Source organism: Geotrypetes seraphini, chromosome 4 (genome assembly GCF_902459505.1).
Source record: "Geotrypetes seraphini chromosome 4, aGeoSer1.1, whole genome shotgun sequence".
Taxonomy (NCBI): Eukaryota; Metazoa; Chordata; class Amphibia; order Gymnophiona; family Dermophiidae; genus Geotrypetes; species Geotrypetes seraphini.
The window spans coordinates 72041464-72063717 of record NC_047087.1 but is presented as its reverse complement, the minus strand read 5'-3'; the positions used below and the strand labels follow the sequence as shown (position 1 = coordinate 72063717).

Below are 22254 nucleotides of genomic sequence, written 5' to 3'. Positions count from 1 at the left end.
TTACCCCAGAGAAAAGGACTTTTTTTGTGTCATAACTCTTTGGGAACATGCTTACGAATAATTCAAACAGTTAGCACACAGGTTATATACATACCATGTGTAAATTTTTGAATCTAATATGCAGTAAATGATACATTTTACCACACTTGCAGTAGGCATTGGGTCTTTGAGGTCTACAACCCACTCAGGTTTTCAAGGTTTCCACAATAAATATGCATGACATTGATTTGTATATATTTGTCTCCATTCTATGCAAATAGATTTCATGCTTATTCATGGAGTGGAGGAGTGGCCTAATGGTTAGTGCAATGGCCTGAGATTCCCCATAGGGAATCAGGTTCAGTTCCCCACTGCAGCTCCTTCTGATATTAGGCAAGTCACTTACAAAATAAGTACCTATATATAAGACATAAACTACTTTAATATAACCACAGAAAGATAGTACAGTCAAACCTCAGTTTACGAGTGTTTTGCAAGACAAGCAAAACACTTGAGCAAATCGTGCCTCGCAAACCCAGCGTTGACTCGATTTGCGAGCGCCCCCCCAAAGAACTTGCATCACCCCCTCCCTGCCCGCGAATGCCCCCCCTGAGAACCGGCATCCCCCTCCCCCCAACACAAGCTCTTACCCCGATCTGGCACCGGCACGCAGCACCAACTCATAGGACGTGCCGGTGCCGGTAGATCCTGCCTCTTGCCTGGGCTGGGCTTTGAGCATGCGCAGATGTTCAAGGCCCAGCTCAGGCAAGAGGCAGGATCTTCAGGCACTGGCACCTGCACGTCATGTGAGTTGGTGCTGCGTGCTGGTGCCAGATCGGGTTAAGGGCTTGTGTTTGGGCAGGTGATGCTGGTTCGCAGGGGGGGCGTTTGCAAACGGGGGGGGGGGTTTGATACTGGTTCTTGGGGGGGCATTCGTGAGTGGGGGGGTGATGCCAGTTCTCGGGAGAGGGTGGAAGCACACCAGTGGCCTCAGGGGTGAGGGGGGGGTCTTTCGGGGATGTGGTGGGATGAGGTGGAGCAGTGCTGGTGGCCTCGGGAGGGGGGAAACCAATCAAGCAAGTTTCCCTTACTTCCTAAGGGGAAACTCGCTTTGATACACGAGTAATTTGGTTTACGGGCATGTTTCTGGAATGAATTATGCTCGTAAACCAAGGTTCCACTGTACATCAAATTTCATCCCATCCCTATTGTGGAAATGTTAAAAATCCAACTGGGTTGTGGCTTTCAAGTACCATGGCTGCCCACTCCTGCTGTAGTGTCCCAAAATGCATTATAATTGCATTCAAGATTCATGTTCAAGGTTAATATTCAAAGATTGATGATCACCTCTCCACTTCTGCTTTTGTGTTTTGGTTTATCTAATAAAGATGAGGACCCTTGAGGTTCATGAGATAAGTACACTTCCATTTACTATCCACAGCCAAAAAATAAAACTACTCTCATATTGCCAAGCCTCTAGGATTATTTATGAATCAGAGTTTGAAGCAGATTTGAATGTTCTGAGCTCTGAGAAAGCCAAAATGCAGGTGACCTCTGATGTCCGACTCATTACTTCCATTTGCCCCACATTGTGATTGCTATTAGACTGCCATCAACTTGACTGATCTAGTTCTGTCAATTAAAATACATAAATAAATTAAATTTACAAAAATGATCAGAAAAAACAATTGTTGCGACCACTTTCTGGAACAGGAAGAAATCTTTTTCCTTCTACCCTTCATATGCAAAGCACGTTTCTCATTAGAAATGGTAATTTTACTTTCCCTACAATCAGATATGCTAACAGGGAAGTTAAAATTGTTTTTTGAGAAATAATCAGTTTCAAATTTCTGATTACTGACATGGAAAAGTTATTACAGATTACTGATTGCTTTTCCAACAGAGTAATCTATTACTGGTTTTATGGGAATTGTTTGTGGGCCACAGAAGGTACTCAATTTCGGTAGCTGGGAACAGGACTGTCACCAGGTGAGAGTCACATGAAACCTTACTTTGGAACACACTAAGAGGTGTACTTAATTGTATCTACAGTACAAATAAACCCTTAAAATTGGAATCCTAAGATCAATATTATTCTTTTCCAATAATATTAATAGCAGATTCTCTGTATTTGGAGGCATGATGTGGGCTAATACAGCAAATAATGCCAGTCATGAGTATTAGAGAAAAATAGTATATTCTCATATCCAATCTCTATTGTTTGTGTGGCTCCATGCCAGGATTTAGCACATCAGGAATACACCAAGGTGTGTTACACTGTGGCAGGAAGCAGTCCTGGCACATCTCTAAACAACTTGGCAAGGAAAAGAGAGGACTGGAAGGAAGCCAAAGTCTCACATAATCTCATGTTCAGGTGTTTTCTTTCAACAAAATATACAAAAAAAACCCCCATAAACCCCAAACCTCCAAAGAAACAATGAATAATTAGCTTCTAACTGAATTGTTTTCCTTTCATTATGTAATTTCTCTTTTGTCTACATCTGATATTGTTGTCCAGTGGATTAAAAGTGATTTTCTGTCACAAATGAATTAAATATATTATCTGCAAATGCAGTCTATTTTTTTTTTTTACAAATCTCCAATGACAACAGCAGGAAACATTGAGCAGAGTCTCAGTTATCATCTCTCATCAAGGCACCCAGACCTCAGATACAGAGGAATCAGGCAGGCAAAGGAAAGGATATTCTCAACTACTGTGGAAATTGAATAATTTATGTCACTTCTGAATGCCTCTACTTAGCCTACCAAGGAATCAAACAGAAGACCACACAGGAGCGCTCACTCACCACTAAAATAGATGTCAGGACCAAATAACAATTCTGTAATGTGTATTGTGGTAAGGCTCCTGACTGATCCCTCAGGGATGAAGAGAAGGTGCTAGGAACTCTACACCTGGATGAGTCACAAGTTCTCTCAGATAATGGGATCAAGGACTCATTCAGACATAAACCAGAAAAGTATATTCAAAGACCACCCTCTAGCTGCAACTAGACCCTAAGAGAACACTCAGAAAAAAACCACCTGTAAGTTTTCTGTCAATAGTCCATATTTCTCAGTACTATTACACTCAGGGTGAAATCCCAAACATCAACCCTTTCCTGTGAAAACTGACCACCCTTCTCGAAGGTTTTACATTATCTGCAACTTTAGCTTCTTTGCTTTCCCTCTCACACAAAGAAAACTGGGTCAAAAGGACAATTTTGTTAGAGTTAGCATATGCAAATCCTACTGCTGACTTCTCTCAGGATTCCGCTACCATGGCTCTAATAACACCCCCTCCCCTTTTACAAAACCGCACAAGAGTTTTTAACACCGGCTGGCTCGCAGAATGCTCTGCGGTGCTCCAACACTCGTAGGAACTTATGACTGTTGGAGCAGCGCAGAGCATCTAGTGTGCTGGCCAATGCTAAAAACCTCTTGTGCAGTTTTGTAAAAGGGAAGGGGGGGGGAGAGTGGAGGTGTTTCCTTTTAACTACAAACAGCCTCCACACCCTGGATGATATCAAAACTTATTTAGCTTCCTGGATGGAACAATCCTCATTCCATGATTACTAATTCTTTGCACTGAGTACACACCTACAACTTCTCACCAACTTGGAGATAAACATGCAACAGTGCAAAAGAAAGGATAGTCCCCATCTCGCTGATGAACCACTGCCTGCATCTTAATATTAGTGATTTCTTTATTAAGTTTTTAAGGGAGTGGGGTATATGTATACTAAAGTCCCATAAGATTACTAATTATGTTAGGCTATGCATTAGCCACGTATTTCATTCCAGAATTTCTCTCAGGCAAGTTTTTGTCTGACTACACTTTTCCCCTGCTCTGCTTAGTGCTTGCAGCTCCTGTTTATCCTGAGCTATACTGTCTTTCAAATACCTCTGTAAAGGGTTCTCCTCCCTTGTCATGGGATTACCTTGATAAATTCCTATTGGGCTTTCTTTCCCCTCTTCCATCTCCCCATACAAGTTCTCACTAAACTCTGGACCATGGAGTCACAAAATCAAGGGACTCATTTGCAAAACAGAAAAACATCAAAGCAGCACAAGTTGGCAGATGGACGTTTTTCTCACCCAAATGTCCAAATTGCTATTTTCTAAATCCATTTTTAAGACATTTTTCTATGCAGGTCATCTACAGTGCATCTAAATCTCAAGGGGGTGTGGGGGGGAGTATTTTGGGCAGGACTAGGGTGAGCTTATGATATAGACCAGGGATCTCAAAGTCCCTCCTTGAGGGCCGCAATCCAATCAGGTTTTCAGGATTTCCCCAATGAATATGCATTGAAAGCAGTGCATGCAAATAGATCTCATGCATATTCATTGGGGAAATCCTGAAAACCCAACTGGATTGCAGCCCTCAAGGAGGGACTTTGAGACCCCTGATATAGACATTTTTCTGCAATAATGGAACATTGTATAAGCATCCAGGGCAAAAAATAGAATGTATGAGGTTAGACCTTCAATAATGAATAAAGGGCAAATTCTATAAAGAGCGCCCAAAAGTTAGACGCCGAAATAGGCACCGTTCAGCGCAATTCAAGTAAAACTGGGTGCTGTTTAATGAATCACGCTGAGCAGCACCTATTTTGGAGGCACCCAATAAATAGGCCAGCTCTAGGCACAACTAAAAGTTAGGCGGCCATGCAAGTGCCTAAGCACGCTTAAGAGCAGCGATTCTATAACAAGGCGCCAAACACAAAGCCACGCCCATGCCTAACATGCATAACACCTTTTTTTTTTTGGGCCACCTAAATTTTTAGAGGCGCCTTGTTACAGAATCGCTCTTTCTTGTTGGCGCCTAAATTTCAATTATTGCTGATTAAAAAGCTTAATTGAGCTTGTTGTTCAATTTAGATAGGTGCTTATCTAGTTGGGCATCTCCAAAATAGGTGCCTAACATTAGAAACAGAAAGAAGTAAAACGGAAAAAAAACTATACGATGGCCACTCAAGCAGCAAAACTAGATAACCAGATCTCCAATCTACTGATAACTACCCCAGATTACAAGATGTTCAGAAAAGAAATAAAAACTATACTCTTCAAGAAATTCCTGAAACAGCCTTAACATCACTTATACCATCCTTCCTCCCTCCCTCTTCCCGCCATACTGACATACTCTTTACCTCTTCAGAAATGACAAATGATCTTCCACTGTAACCCACTGTTTATAATTCTTTTGTAATCTGCCTTGAACCGCAAGGTAATGGCGGAATAGAAATATCTAATGTAATGTAATGTAATTTGGGCCACAATGCCAAAAAGGTACCCAAACTGACCAGATGCCCACTGTAAGGAGTAAGACATGATCCCCTCCCCCCCTTACTAGCCCCCTCCCACCCATCAAATATGTGAAAGAAATAGTATATACCATCCTGCATGACAACTGTTTATGTTATGGCCAGTCCTATTAGAGCAGCAAGCAGGTCCCTGGAATATCTTAGTGGTTGGTGCAGTGGACTTCAGAGAATGGGACCCAGGCCCATGTCCCACCATAACTACTGTAGTACAGTTGTGGTGGAAAGTATGAGCCCTCCAACACCTACCAAAAATCTATTATACCTACATATAGGAGACACCTGCAGGCAAAAAGGCTACTGTTATTGTATTACAGTTTGGTACACTAGGTTTTTGATGGGTTTGGGAGGGTAGAATTAAATGGTCGTTTTTTTCTCAATGGAAGAAAGTAAACAGTGGAGTGCCACAGGGGTCTGTACTGGGACTGGTGCTTTTTAACTTATTTATAAATGATCTGGAAATTGGAACGACAAGTGAGGTGATTAAATTTGCAGATGACACTAAACTGTTAAAACACATGTGGATTGTGAAAAATTGCAGGCGAACTTTAGAAAATTGGAAGACTGGGCGTCTAAGTGGCAGATGAAATTTAATGTGGACAAATGCAAGGTGATGCACATTGGGAAGAATAACCTGAATCACAGTTACCGGATGCTAGGGTCCACCTTGGAGGTTAGCACTGTCACAAGCCCGATTCCAATGCCGGCCTTGTGCCAGTAAAGACCCTTAAAAAGCAGCCCCTGAAACTAGTCCGGGCTAACCACTTTGTCCCTGTTAGGCAGGAACAGGACCAGGAAGCACAGCTATTTTTTTATAAAATAGCTCAACAGGAATATCCCATTGGGCCAGAAAACCTGGACTGGAGCAAAGCCTTTTCAGTTTCAGTTCCTTTCAACACCATATTGTCCCATTTTTAAAATTATCACACGTTCTCTTGCTGTATGGATGGAAAAGAATTGACTGGGTATATGGAGAGAATGGGGCCTAGACTTCTACTTGGAATGCCTGCCACCAGCACATCATCAGAATATTCTTTTCCAGTTGCAGAATGAACAACTGAGAAACTATGCTCTGGCTCTGTAGATAGTAGTTTGAAATGATGGACAATGAAAACATTATGAACTTTGATATTTAAGAAAGCAATATTAACAGTACGAATGTGGTTTTCTTGCATATTTACTTTTTTACACATTTTATGTTTGTTTGAATTTACAAAATTTTTTAAATGCTGGTTAGGCACAAGGATAGGAAAGAGAACTGTGGGGATAGCTATGCCTTTTTTTTCTTAAAGAGTTTTAGAGACAATTCTCTAATGGGCAGTGGTAGTGAATTCCAAGTTGCAGGGGCTATAAAAAAGAAAGTGTTGTGTCTAGTGTACTCTAATTCAGTGTATTAGGAGCTAGGTCAAACTAATCGATGGTCATTGAGAGACTGGAGAACACACACAGGGAACTAGGGAATTCTAATGACCAAGAGGTAACAACGATTGCCAAACTGAAAAGTCTTGAAGGTCAAAAGAAGCAGTTTAAAAATTATACAAAATTTAATGGGTAACTAGTGATATTATTTAAATGATCGGGAAACATGATCAGACTTCCCTAGATTACACAGTAGATGAATACACAAAAAGAAATCCAACAAAAACTACAGTGGGACAAGCAGCAAGCGAAAAACAATACAAAAACTGCAGGCAATGTACAAGATGCAGGCACTGTTTATTGCAACATCAATGGTATATATAACTTTATTACCAACCAGAGGACCCGACACAGTAGATGAATAGCCATATTTTGAAAAGTTTGCAATTTTTGTAAGGTGACATTAGATAATTCCCATTCCCAGGTAAACAATATTACTGTAGTCTAATTTACAGTAGATATAAATGGAAAGATAATGAAAGAGTAAAAAGCAATTCTATTGAAAAAAGACCTAATGGAGCATAATTGTCTTAAGACAAAGAAGCATGATTGAGGAGATATGAGGTATGAAGGATAACTGTGAGTCTAAAATCACGCCGAAGTAGCAGATGGGTAATAGAAGTGCCCAAAAGTAGCAATAGGTCTTCTAGGCAGTTGAGATGGGCCATAAATCAGCAGGTCATGGTTTTCTTGTGGTTCAATATAAGGAAATGATCAGTAAAACTTATCCACTAAAGTTAGAGACAGTTTTGAAGAGGTGTAATAAAAACAGTGTAAAAAAGAAGAATGTTATCAGCTTGTATGTGAAATTAATAGAGTGCTAATGGACTAAGAAAGAGATTAAATAAAGATGGAGAAAGGATTGAGCCTGAGGTACATCACAAACAAGCTGTTTTGCTTCAGATATCCTAGAAGTAAAAACAACAAAGAAACGATCAGACAGAAAGGAACAAAATCATGATAGAACTGTACCTGGAATACTTAAAGTATATAAATAAAATACTAAAAGTTAAAAACATCATTTAAATGGATGGTTAGAGACCAGAAATGTAAGACAATTTCATGACATTATCACTCAGAGAAATACACAATTATCCAATTTCCAGCTATTTAATTCTCACTCTCAGCAATGTGATATAAATCGTACTAGCATTATGTCCTGCATATGTTTTCTGTTGATTGTTTCCCATTCAAACATAAATTAAGTAAAGGAAAACTCATTCCAAAATATAAATCAATAATATTTTAATTTTTGTTCCAGCAGTTTTTACAGAAAGTGTGAGTGACTAAAAATTATTCTAGCTGATTTCTAGATGTGTTATATTTTGTTTGTAGGTGAATTTGGAGAAGTATGCAGTGGGCGCCTGAGGACTCCAGCAAAGCGAGAAATACCAGTTGCCATCAAAACTTTGAAAGGTGGTTACATGGAGCGCCAGCGGAAAGATTTCCTCAAGGAAGCTAGCATCATGGGACAGTTTGATCACCCAAACATCATCCGTTTGGAAGGTGTTGTTACAAAAAGTAAGTGAGTTAGCTTTAACACATTGGGTTATAACAGGGGTCCCCAAAGTCCCTCCTTGAGGGCCGAATCCAGTCAGATTTTCAGGATTTCCCCAATGAATATACATGAGATCTATGTGCATGCACTGCTTTCAATACATATTCATTGGGGAAATCCTGAAACCCGGCTGGATTCGGCCCTCAAGGAGGGACTTTGGGGACCCCTGGGTTATAACATGGTAAATCACAGCTGCTAAAACAATTTACCCAGTTAAGCATCTCCCTTTGCTTTTCTACCAATTCCATGAGTATTCAAATGCACATACGCAAACTAAACAATGAGACCTCTCTTGGTGTACTGTGTTTGGTTTTGTAGGCCATATCTTGCTAAGGGCATAAAAAGTGACAAAATGGTATGTGTCACAAGATGTATGAGGAAAGACTTGATGACCTGAAGAAATGCACCCTGGATGAAAGGAGAATAATTTGAGAAATATTGAATATACAAACAAATCTTTTCTAGAGAAGAGAAGGTAGTAGATCTAGAGGACATGAATTTAGATTGCAGGGGGTGCAGACTCAAGAATAATATCAGGAAGTACTTTTTCATAGAGAGAGTGATAGGTGCTTAGCATGACCTCCTGTGGTAGGTGGTAGATATGAAAAAGGTAAAGGAATTTAAAAATGGGATAAATATAAAGCAGTGGTCTCAAACTCGCGGCCCGCCAGGTACTATTTTGAGGCCCTCGGTATGTTACCATTGTTCTGGAATGTTGCCCGCCTCACTGCTGTAACCTCACACAAGCGCTTTCCTGCATCTGTACGCGATTGTGAGGTGGAGTGGAGAGGACAATAACATATAGATGCAGGAAAGCGCTTGCATGAAGTTAAAGCAGTGAGGTAGGCAACTTTGCAGAACGTAAAGTACCGTATTTTCACGTAGATAACGTGCACCCGTGTAAAACGCGCACACGGGTATAGCGCGCGGGAAACACAAATTTATGTAAAAAAAATTTAATATAGCGCGCGCGCACACGTATATCGCACATGCTAAAACCTCCTCCCGCCTACTCCGAACCGGCATCCTCCCCCCCTCCCGCTCGCTTACCCGCGTTTTACAACTTTTTTTTTTCAATCCGATCCGGCATCCCCCCTGCGAACCGGCATCCTTCCCCCCCCGCTCGCATCACCCCCCCTCCCCGCGATCCTACATCCCCCCAGCACCAAACATCTCTTACCCGATTGGGCACCAGCACCAATGCACAGGACGTGCCAGTGCCAGTGCCCGAAGATCCTCCCTCGTTGGTTTGGGCTGGGCTGGGCTGGGCGGTGCGGTGGAGGAGAGATCCTCCTTCTTCCTGCGCCGGGCTGGACTAGGCTTTGAGCATTTGCGCATGCTCAAAGCCTTCTGGTCTCGCTCTCTCCGAGATTGAGAGAAGGAGGATCTCTCCTGCACCGCACCGCCCAGCCCAGCCCAGCCCAAACCAACGAGGGAGGATCTTCGGGCACTGGCACTGGCACGTCCTGTGCATTGGTGCTGGTGCCAGTGCCCAATCGGGTAAGAGATGTTTGGTGCTGGGGGGGGGGGAGTGACGCGAGCGGGGGGGGGGGAGGATGCCGGTTCGCAGGAGGGATGCCGATCGGATTGAAAAAAAAAGTTGTAAAACGCGCTCACGCGTATAATGCGCAAGGTTATGCACGGTTTGTAAAATCGTGTATAACGCGCGCGTTATATGCGTGAAAATACGGTAATCACTGGAGGCAGTGCAGCTTGTGCGTATGTACGTAATCTCGTGAACTCTCATGAAATCTGGCATCTTTCCTGGTGGTGACTGCTTGATGTAAGATGGTGGTTGTGTCTGGTGCTGGAGGAGGTGAGAGCTGAAGGCAGTTGTGGATGCGACCACCAGACACTTAAGGCACAAGTTTTCTAGGCACAAGTTGGATATTGATTCTCCCCTCTACAAAAAAGCCAAAATCTTGTCTCTTGCAGTTGATACTTTAGAATCTAAATCACAATTTTGCATGAGGTAAAACCATTTATAGTTTAAAAATCTTTCCTTAATTGCTCCTGATAATTTCAGCTATACACAGCTGAAAGCAGTGCAACATGCTGAAATTATCAGAAGCCATTAAGGAAAGATTTATAAACTATAACAAGTTTTACCTCATGCAAAGTTGTCATTTCTCTAATAAGACATTAACTATTTTTTTCTGAAGCCCTCCAAGTACCTACAAATCCAAAATGTGGCCCTTCAAAGGGTTTGAGTTTGACACCACTGATATAAAGGAATCATGTATAGAACGCATGGAACCAAATAAGCTTAGATGTGAGCATATGACAACACTAATAATTGAAAAGCAACGTCATCACTGGGCAGACTTCTGTGGTCTGTACCCTGAAAATAGCAGGACAAATCAAGTATGCATATACAGTATAGTATCACTACCCCCCCCCCCCTTTTTACAAAACTGTGATAGCGGTTTTTAGCACAGGCCAGCACGCTAAATGCTCTGCGCTGCTCCCGATGCTCATAGGAACTCTATGAGTGTCAGGAGAAGCACAGAGCATTCAGTGCACTGGTCTGTGCTAAAAACCACTAGCGCAGTTTTGTAAAAGTGTGTGGGGGGGGGGCATATGCAGTAAGTTCACTGATGAAGTGGAGGTCTGGAAGTAGGTGTCTGAGGTTTTCCCACAACCATCTAGAAAGAAAAATTAAAAAGAAATGTGGATCATCATATCATAGTTCTTGAGTGACAATCTGTTCTCCATTGGTTTATACTTGATTTTGTATAAACAATTGTTTGTGGAGTTCCCATTGTTTGGTGTTTAAAGATTCTTATATAGTATCACATCATGCTTTATGAGTTTATCTTGTTGGGCAGACTGGATGGCCCATACAGGTCTTTTATCTGCCATCATCTAATATGTTAATATGTTATTAATCCTCACCATATCTTTCACATGTCCTCTCAACTTTTCTCCCATCACTGCCCTCCACACCTGTTCCAGGCATGTTCAAACTATGTTATAGTGCTTGCCTTCACTACCTCCACTGGCAGACCATTTCAGGCCATATTCCTGTTGGGTTATAAATTGAATGCTAGGTTTCTTCCTTGTACTATTACCAAATTTTGTAGTAAACCACATAGCCACTAGACTTCATGAGGCTATGGTCCATAAGACCTGGCCTTACCATGCAGATTTCTGTTTATTTTCCAACAATGATTACTCCACAAAGCCTTCCGGAATTGTTCTACTATGATGCTCATTGATTTATATTTAACAGTTATAATCCTAGAATAGGTAATCTAGCACTGAATCTCACTGGCGCGCAATATTCAAAAGCCGACTTGCAGCCTGCATTTGATTTTGGCCACAAAAGGAATTTTTCCAAAAATGATAGCACAGGAGACACCAAGAAGACCCTCAATAATTTCTGAGGGGGTTTCTCAGATGGAGGTGAGTTTGGAGAGACATCATAGTTAATGGAAGGAACATTTCAGCTACAGTAGCCATGCAAAGGTATGGTGATTATTTCTTCAAAAAGATGTCTTTTGACCCAGACCAGCTGCAATATTTGCTTGAAATGAACTTGTATTAAATTAAATCTGACTGAGTTTTTATCATATTTAGGGCCTCTTTTACAAAGCTGCATGATGCCCTGCAAATGCTTTGATGCCCATTCAGTCCTTATGGGCATCGGAGCAGTTACCGCATCGGCCTGCACAATCAGACTTTGAAAGAGGGGGTTAGTTAAGATAGAACTATGTTGTGGTGATAATATGCAATTTTGGCCCTTCTCCTAATTTTTATTTTTTATATTCTTTAGTAATTATGGACTCCTTTTTCAAAACCATGGTAGTGATTCTCCCATGACAAATGCACTGAACCTATTCAGTTCCTATAAGCTTCAATGCATTTGCCATGAGAAAATCACTACCGTGGCTTTATAATAGAAGCTCTATTTGCCCTGTGCTTCAAAGGTATTTGCACATATACACACACACACACATACACCCCTTTTACTAAGCCACAGTAGAGGTTTCTACTGTGGCCCAGGGCACTAAATGTTCCAACGCTGCTCTGATGATCATAGGAATTCTATGAGTGTCAGAGTATTTAGCGCTCCAGGCCACAGTAGAAGCCTCTGTCGCAGCTTAATAAAAGGGGGGATTAAGTTTGTTGGGGGTTAAGTTTATTTTCTTTTTTCGTAAAATTTTATTTCTGATATGTGCTTTTCTTTAAGTTTGCTTGAATTGCAAACTTTAAAAATGCAAAAAAACAAAACAAAACTATGGCTTGGTAGCTCACAGGTCGTGAAGATTTTTTGAATCTTCCTCTTTCATTTTTGGGAACATCGAATTCTATAGTCACTAGTTTCCAATATGTAGGTATTGTTTTTGTTTACAAATTGGAACCCAAAGAGCAGAATTCATCATTATGCAAGAAATGTTTATTCTTCTACAACTGAAATCCATCAAACCTTTTTTTTAATGAGAATGCATTGCTTTCTCTAATTCATGCCTTAGTGATCTCTCAATTAGATTATGGTAATGTTGTTTACATTGGCTGTTCTCATCTTAATCTAAAACATCTCCAAACGGTTCAGGACACAGCTATAAGGGTCCTGGGTGGTCTAAAATGTTTGATCATATTATCCCCGCTTTTTTGCACTTTCATTGGCTACCCATTCAATGCAGAACTCAATTCAGAATTCTTACTCTTGCTTATAGAGCTATTCATGATAGGACCACAGATTACTTAAGCAATTTGGCCATTCCTTACATCCCCATGCAAGCACTAAGATCATCGCAAGGCCTTCACATGGTTCTTCCCCCTATTGCAAGCACCTGTTGGAACTTTATTTGATGGTATGCTTTTTTTCTGGATTGCACCTATTTTATGCATAATCTTCCTAAAATTATCAATGCAGAAATATTTTTAAAAGTATATACATTTATTAAAGACATACTTTTTCATATTGTTTATTGTTTATATATTTAAAAAAATCTATTCCACTTTTACGTAACAGGTCAAGGTGGTGTATAGACTAGCAAAAAAATTTAGGATAGAAAAGAACACTTTCTTCAAGAGGACAAAAGAAATTACCCCCTTTTATCAAACCGTGCTAGAGGTTTTAGTGTGGGCCAGTGAGGTAAGTGCTATTAATGCACTGACAAACTCTTGGATACAAGATTGAGAGAAGGGAGAATAAGGAATAAGAAGGAGTGGGGGAGACTTTTCTTTCTTCATTTTATCTTATTCTAGGAATGTGTGTTTTATGGTGCTCCTATCGAGTACTGCTTTGGCTGCCAATGGAGGCGCGGGTGGAAAACTGGAACGTCTTCCGGAGTCTGTCATAGGGGAGGGCACCCTCCAGGGATTCAAGACAAAGTTAGACAAGTTCCTGCTGAACCGGAACATACGCAGGAGGGGGTAGTCTCAGTTGGGGCGCTGGTCTTTGGCCAGAGGGCCACCGCATGAGCGGACTGCTGAGCACAATGGACTACTGATCTGACCCAGCGGTGGCAATTCTTATGTTCTTATGGGTGAAGTTTAAGTTTGGTTGCTCCCAAATATATAATTGAGCTTTTCTCTTTTGCAACCAACATACATAAGAGAAACTCACATCTGAATTTTGTTTTCCGTCTGTTAGAGGATGTAAACTTAAAAAAAAATCATTAAAATCTTTTTTCATATCAAGCAGCGTTATGGGGTAAGGATTTAGAACAATTGCTTTTGCTTACTGACACTTATGGGGAATTTAGGAGACATCTAAAAACATATCTGTTTTCGAAGTATTTAGGCAGCTAATTCGTAAAAATTTTATTATGCACTATTTTGATCATTTTAGGGCTCCTTTTACAAAGGTGCGTTAGGGCCTTAATGCGTGGAATAGCGCACACTGAAATGCCACGCTCGCTAGCCACTACCGCCTCCTCTTGAGCAGGTGGCAGTTTTTCAGGTAATCCGGTGCGTGCACTAAAAACGCTAGCGCACCTTTGTAAAAGGAGCCCTTAGTGTCTCTAATTATTGGCTTTTAACTTTTTTAGTTCTATTCAATTTCTTTTATTTTTTTTTAACTACTGTGAACCACATAGAACTTTACGGTCTTGTGGTATATAAATTGATTATTATTATTATTACCTGTATCCTTCTGGCAAGGCAGTATATCAAATTTTTAATAAATAGATGCAATACACATGTGTTCTATGCCAATGTTCTATAAAGACTTATCATCTATTTTTCTTTATAGAATAGGCTCAAAAAATGTGCAATATCAGTGCATTTCTTCAGCACCGTGATAGAATTATGCTCCATGTGACCAAAATTTAAGCATTTTAAATGGGTATGATTTTGAGATAGACTGAGACAGGACATTAAAGATAGTTTTAGCTTGGTAATAATCAGTCATTATCCAGAAACTGGAATCACAGAAACAACGATAACGTTAAAAAGCTAACCGCCCCCCCCCCCCCGCATCTTTTACTAAGCCACGCTATTCCTATGGGCGGCTTGGCATTTAGATCGCGCATGCGCAATGCGGCCAACTCGAAACTTTGAGTTTTTCTTCAAAGAAGCGTCTGCATCGGGGCTCCGTTGGATCACATCACCCATTAGTGAGAGTACCTGCCTGCTTGTCCTGGGATAATACTGCTTAGAGCGAGGATCCACACCCAGTTTTGGGCACAAGGATTTATACCAGCTGAAACCTGGTGCAAATCCTCGCATCTAAGTTAGGCACAGATCTGTTATATTCTATACACTGCATGCAAATTCCAGAAATGTACTTGTACCTCCTCCCATGGTCACACCCCCTTTTTGGATCTATACAGAAAAATTTATGTACACATCTGTATAGAATATAGACTACAAAGATATGCACATACATTCTAATTGTTGCCAATTAGCAGTAATACTGGATTGTTAACACCCAATTATTGGCTCTAATTGGCTCATTCAATGAAACTGCATGCGCAAATTGGGCATGTGACCAAATTGTCACACAATATTTTGAGTGTCATATATAAAGGAGTCCTTTTACTAAGTTGTGGTAAGAAGTAACATATGCTTACTGCAGGTTAAAAAGGCACTACCACAAGACGCCCTCAGGCATCCCACAGTAGTTTGGGGATCAGCACACTCTTAAAAAAAGATTTTATTTTTCAGGATGGGGCATGTTTGGGGAATGAGAGTAGGCGTGCTTGCATTAATTAGTTAGCGCAGCTATATCAGCATGCACTAACCGACTAGCATGTAGTTAGCACAGGAGTCCTTATGGCCTATTTAGTACATAGGTGGCGGTAAGGGTTCCCATGCTAATCATCATGTGCTAATTGTAAAAAACTAGTATAAGGCTATTAATTAAGAAAATGACAAATACAGCCATTTTACTGCTGTGTTAAAAGTGGCCTCAGCGAGTGGGAAACTGATTGCTAATAACAGTGCAGGCTACTTTTTGCATAGCTTAGTAAAAGAGCCCCCAAATTTTAAGGGGGCTGTGTAAGAAATAGGGAAGGAAATTGGTGTGGGGGGGGAGATTGGGCAATTGTGCGCGAGGTGGGTGTCAAATTTTGGATGCAGGGGCAAGGCCCAAGCTCAACTTTACAAATGCTTTTCTTTCTTTTTTTTTTGAACTATTTTTGTGTTTAAATAAAATGAAACAAACAACAAAAAATTAAAAACAAATTTAACAATGTGTCAGGTCAGAACTCTACACAATATATCATTGTCTGTTTACCAAAAGATTGTCATGAGCCTGTAATGGGGGGTGGGGGGGGTGGGGGAAACCACCTCAGCTGAATAAAAGGGTCATGTTTCTTTTTACAAGGTGGCCTTTTCCAAGGTGTGTACTGTTGACACTCAATAAAGCATATCCAGGGCACAAGCAGGAAAGGGCAAACTTTATTTTTATGGAAATGTTCATTTTCCTTTCAAATTTATCAACACCAAGGAGATCACAAGCTATATGAAATTAAAGTTTAGAACAAGCTCCGATACCGCCTAGGGAGGAGCGAGGCCAAATCGGCCGGAGCCGGAGCGAAAAGGAAGGGGGAGGGGGAGGGGAGGAGAGGGAAGGGCCAATCAGCAGGGATGCAAGGGGGGGGTTCAGGGGACAAGGGTGAGTCGAAGGGAGGTCGCCCTTTCGATACGGCGATCCCGAGGGAGAGACGCGGCTTCCCTCCCGCCCACCCTTCACTACTGTCGCAGCCAGTCTAGCAGGTAAGCACAGCATATGGATAGAAGGCATACATCTTTACAGTGGTTAAGACATGGGGCACGTCGCCTTGCTTGGACGGCAGGGGGCCAGGCCATGATCTTCACAGCTACGTACCGCTGACGAGGGGACACCTCCTTGAACGGGAAGGGTCCTGGTGAGCCTGGGTTGCTTGTACGGCACCCCACATTGTGCGGGGATAGAGAGGTATATGCTGTGCGCCTGAGCATCGGTTGGTTATATGTTGCCCGGTGATGTACCTTGCGGGTTATGCCATTGTCAGAAGTGCGGTTCCAGTGTACGGGTCATCACCGTTCATGCTTGATTATTATGTTCAGTTGATAACAGTTGGATGTAATTGTGCTGTCATGGCTGCGGCCAAATAAATTCCACATGAGTCGATAAATGCCTGAGTGTCATCATTGTTCCACGCTAGTCCATGAAAGGTAAGAGCAACAGTGCTGAGTGCACGATTTGTCAGTTAACTGTACACATTTTTTTCTGATTCTGTAAGGTCAGTCCTTGCTAAGAGGCCTTTTCACTAAAAGAGTACAAAACAAATGTAAAGCAATCCTATAACCTAAGCATGTGTTACACACATAAATGTTTATGCTGCTATCATTTTCACGTGTAAGTGTGTTCTTACAAATGCTAGTACTGATTAGTGAGTCTATTGGGTATTTATGCTACCACCTTTCAAATTGCGGGACCCAAATTGTGGAACAATTTACCATTGGAACTATGTTAAATAAACGTTCTACTCTCTTTTAGCTCTAGTTATGGTGCATGGGCTTGTTGTGCCACTGAGGCTTGCGTGCACTGAGAAGCTGAAAGGGATGCCCTTGGTAGTTTCACTGCCAGCAGAGTCTCCCAAGGTGGACAGGTTTCAGTGGAGATGTCAGACTAATGCTGTACCACCCATCTGGGCAGCAGTAGATAGACAGTTGGAGGCGTCAACGCCGACAACATCAAATTTATACACTGCAGAAGAAAGGCCCAGCAATAAACTTCTGAATTCTGCCACGAAAACTTGATGATATCATTAAGTCGCTAGGACTCGAACACGAGTCGATGGCACCTAAACTGTCTTTTAGAAAGCAGGGATTGGAGGAAAAGAAGGGAGGAGTGTGGGGAGACAGAAGGCTATGAGAAAATTTGGCGGGCAAAGAATTGTTTATGAGTTTCAAGTTTATTTCAAATTTGGTTAATCGCTTACTCAAAATTCTAAGCGATGTACAAAAATAAAATTACAATTTTGTGGAAACAATACATTTAGCAACAACAAAATGCACAAGACATACACTACCAAAAGGGAAGGAGAGGAAGGGAATACAATTTTTGAAGAGAGAGAGAGAGAGCGACAATTAAGGAATAAACGGAAAGGAGGGTTAAAACAAGAAGGTGGTAGAAGGGGAGGAAAGTCAGGAGGGATTGGCATTCCCCTCCCTCCCACCCTATTTGGGGTTTGGGCGGGGTGGTTGTTTGCCTAGTGTGTGGTGGGGATTGTTTAGTTGGGGGCTTTGATGGTGGGGGCGGTTGCAGCTGGGTATGGGGGATGGCATAGAGGAGAGCAATTATCAGAGGCGGAACTGAAATTTAAGACGCATGATATCTGAGATTGAAATATGTGCGTGTGGGAGTTTAGGTGGCTTGACGACACCGTAAGTCACAGGGGGTCATAAGAAAAATTTTATGGGGATAATGGAGCTAGTTTTGACACCGAATGGCTCCCAGAGATAGATCCACCAAAAAGGTTGAAACTTGTTGGTATTTGTTGTATTTATAAGAATGCTTTGGAAAAATAATATTAAGATAGTGTTCAATAAACCTGTGGCCAGTGTTTTGCCCAATCAGGTGTTGCAGTGTCATTATTTGAAGTGGATAAGAAAAGTAGGTAAAAGAGTGGCAGAAGTACCAGTCCCAATGTTATTGGAACGGATTTGGGGCAGAGTAATCGAAGGAAATACTTTTTTTTTACAGAAAGGGTGGTAGATGCGTGGAATAGTCTCCCGGTAGAAGTGGTGGAGACAAAGACTGTGTCTGAATTCAATAAAGCATGGGACAGGCATGTGGGATCTCTTAGGGGGAAGTGGAGAGAATGGATGCTGCGGATGGCCAGACTGGATGGGCCATTTGGCATTTATCTGCCATCATGTTTCTATGTTTTAGATTCTATCACAGCTTAGTAAAACAACCCTTTAGTCTGGAAACACAATTATTTAAAGCTATTAATGTGATTTTATTATGCAGATCATTCTTTATATGCCTTTAAAAAACAATCCCCTATATACCTCAGGGAGAAATTGCAGTTAGAATTAAACTAACAAATGACATGAATGCAAGAAGCCCCCTACCTGATATTTTTGTGCCTGAGCAGCATTTGGAGATATCGCAATCAAACAAAACCACTAACAAGATATCAGCTTTTGAACCACCTAACAATATGTTTTTCCTCACTGCTTATCGTGTTGTAAAGCAGAGAGCAGAGCTGACATGGTTTTTACTGCTAACTGCACACTAAGAGAAGACAAACCCTGTGATTATAACTCTTGGAAACCATAGCAGCCATGCAATTCTTGCCAAAAACATTTTGTCAGACTCCAGGAGGGTGAAAAGGCAATTCTAATTTTTCTAACAACTGGGAAGGTGCTACTTTTGATGAAACAGTACATACTTTTGCTGTCCAAAAAAAAAAAATCAATTTATTGCGGCGGCCTTTGGCAACAAGAAGCCTGAGCAAATTATGTACTGGAAAAAAGTAAACTATTTATTTATTTTCCATCTTCTATTCTTCAAGTGTTTACCATATTGATGAAGTCCTGTAGGTCTCAAACCTGTCCTGGGATTCCACCAGCCAGTCAAATTTTTAGGATATTCCTCATGAATATTCATGAGAGATTGTTTCATATCTGCCATCTCCATTATAAGCAAATCTCTTTCATGTATATTCATTAGAGAATCTTGAAAACTACTAGCTGGTGGTCCTGATGTAGGCAGCTGTCCAGGCCTACCTCGGTAATGAGACCTCGAATGCTATATACTGGTTTCAATAAGTATATATTTATTTAGCCAATCAATAACAGCTTACAGGAATAAATCATTTAGTATATAGCGTAACAGAAGATGATCTCTAGGCCTAGAGGTCCTCTGATGTCTGTTCTGTTCTCTCCCTTCTAAAGGCCTGGTTTTTATACATTTTTTAGTGGCCAACACCACGTTGGTCTACATCACATGATACATCCTTATTGGTTATTTACCTATGCACTACTGCCTAACTATATTCATTTATTGGCTATTCTCATCTACGTCATGTTATATGTTCACTCTGTTTTCCATAAAACCTACCTTTTTCCCCGAAATGCCTGTTTCCCCACCATATTAGTATTTCCGAGCACAAGCCCCCCTCCCAACTGCAAACATCTCTGATACTTTCTATTAGATGATATTTCTTGTGAATTCTCTCTTCTGAGAATTCTGCCTTCTGACCATGGTCTGTTTATCTCTTCATGGTATCTGACTGGGTGGGCCTTGGTGTAAAACCACAGCTAACCCACAGCCTCAGGACCTGTTGCTTTTTCTCTAGTTTTACTTCTACAGTAGCTAATTGAACTTATAAAACAGCGTATTTCTCCATCTTTGCATGCTCTTTAGTCAATGGTGAAATATCTTTCCACAGTTAATCTACTGTTTCTATCATCTGCAGAGATAGATAAGGTAGATGTCAGTTGCAGGGGGTGAGGGCAGTTTTTCTGTAAAGAGAAAAGTGATCTTTGTCTTTTTCCTATCCCCCTTCACCTGGTTCAATAACGTCAGGACTTACAGGGATGTATCCCACTTCACCTGGTTTGCTAATGTCAGGACTTACAGGGATGTATCCAGAGCTTCCATGCTTTATCCTCTCTCAGTCCCCAGGACAGTTATGAGAACCACTGATATAGAATATATCCCACTGTGTGAGCTATTGCTGCATCTAGATCTCTATTACTGAGTTATCCCAGGACAAGCAGTCAGCATATTCTCACATGTGGGTGATTTCATCCACAGAACTCAGCACAGACCATCTAAAGTGAACTGTCACTCTAAGAAATTAAAAGACTGCCCGTACTGGACATGTATGGGTGCCTTCCCATCCGTTGCCATCTGTTCTTTGTTTTCCATGGAACGGAGAAGCCATGTTTTGGTTCTCTCTTCACACACCCTTCATTTAGGCATGTATCATAAGCGTTTTTAACAAGCATATTTTACATGTTTATTTTATGCATGTGTTATTTCCGTATGTTTTGTGCCTTCCCATATTATTTAAAGCTTAAGTTTATTTTATTTGCCAGTTTAATGGAAGAGAGGGCTGTTTCCGTTTAGGCCTTTGCCTACTAGCTTTCCCACTCCTCTCTGAGGAACCTCATGTCAGCGTTTTTTCTATAAAGGATGCCTAGCAGTTAAATGACAACCATGTGGACTGTTAGTGCAGTTAGTTGCCATTTATGGAATTTGGCCCTTAGTGATGACTTTTGTAGGTGCCCATTTTTGAGCACCTTTTACAGAATTTCTCCCATACTGTATATGCCCACATAAAACAACTAGTATTAGCATTTAAACACTTCCATGACATGATACCTGACTATGTAGCGAAGAAACTCCCAATATACCACTCTCAGCGGTCCCTTCGTTCGCAACAGGAACTCAGACTTTCCAACCCTCCAGCAAACAGCCTCCACCAGGAGACAGCCCAAAAGCGATCATATTCCTATAGCATACCTAAATTATGGAATCAACTCCCTCCTGCCATTAGAGCAATTGATAACCTACTGACCTTCCGGAAAGCAGTAAAGACGCTTCTTTTCATGGATCGGATCAATTCTGTCTTTATCTACTAAGTCTATCCCCTTCAGTACCTTGAATGTTTTGATCATGTCCCCTCTCAATCTCCTGTTTGAGGGAGAAGAGGCCCAGTTTCTCTAATATTTCGCTGTACGGCAGCTCTTCCAACCCTTAACCATCTTAGTCGCTCTTCTCTGGTCCCTTTCGAGTCCTTCATGTACGGCAGTCAGCGCTGTACGCAGTACTCCAGATGAGGGCGCACCATGGCCCAGTACAATGGCATGATAACCTTCTCTGATCTGTTCATGATCCCCTTCTTTATCATTCCTAGCATTCTGTTCGCCCTTTTTGCCGCTACCGCACATTGCGCAGACGGCTTCATCGACTTGTCAATCAGAACTCCCAAATCCCTTTCCTGGAAGGTCTCTCCAAGTACCGTCCCGGACATCCTGTATTCGTGCATGAGATTTTTGTTACCGACATGCATCACTTTACACTTGTCCATGTTGAACCTCATCTGCCATGTCGATGCCCATTCCTCGAGCCTGATTATGTCATGTTGTAGATCTTGCTTCAGCATACCTTACCTCAGAACACCTGTGCCTGCTAACTAGTTTGTCTACCGTTCACTGCATGAATGTTAATACCCATTCCTGACTCTATGATTTATTTTCTTAGATTCTGCAAAGCTTGTGTCCATAGTCACATTCTTTATAAGTTGTAAGTTATTGACTCTATAGCTTTGTGTTTTGATCCTGAAAACTTTGTGTATGTATTCGTGTAACCCGTTCTGGGCTCCTGGGGAGGATGGGCTATAAAAATGAATAAATAAATGTGTATACGCCAGTATGGAGTTCATTTATGTGTGTTCTTGGTGCCTCAATGGTGGTGCTTTCTTTATAGATTTACCCCATATGGTGAGAGATCCATGGGTTCACAGGACAGGTGAGGACAGAACTTGTAGGACACAATCCTGAACATCTCGTTGCTCTTATAAC

General features: G+C 41.4%; 1 protein-coding gene across 1 annotated transcript in view; it reads left to right on the top strand.

Annotated features, from left to right (window-relative positions):
• The window catches only part of EPHA6 (EPH receptor A6), an 895964-nt gene that overhangs the window by 751862 nt on the left and 121848 nt on the right, over nt 1–22254 (top strand). Inside the window, exon 11 of the mRNA XM_033941517.1 lies at nt 8052–8237. Coding sequence (XP_033797408.1) covers nt 8052–8237 — 186 coding nt within the window. The remainder of the gene's footprint in view (nt 1–8051; nt 8238–22254) is intronic.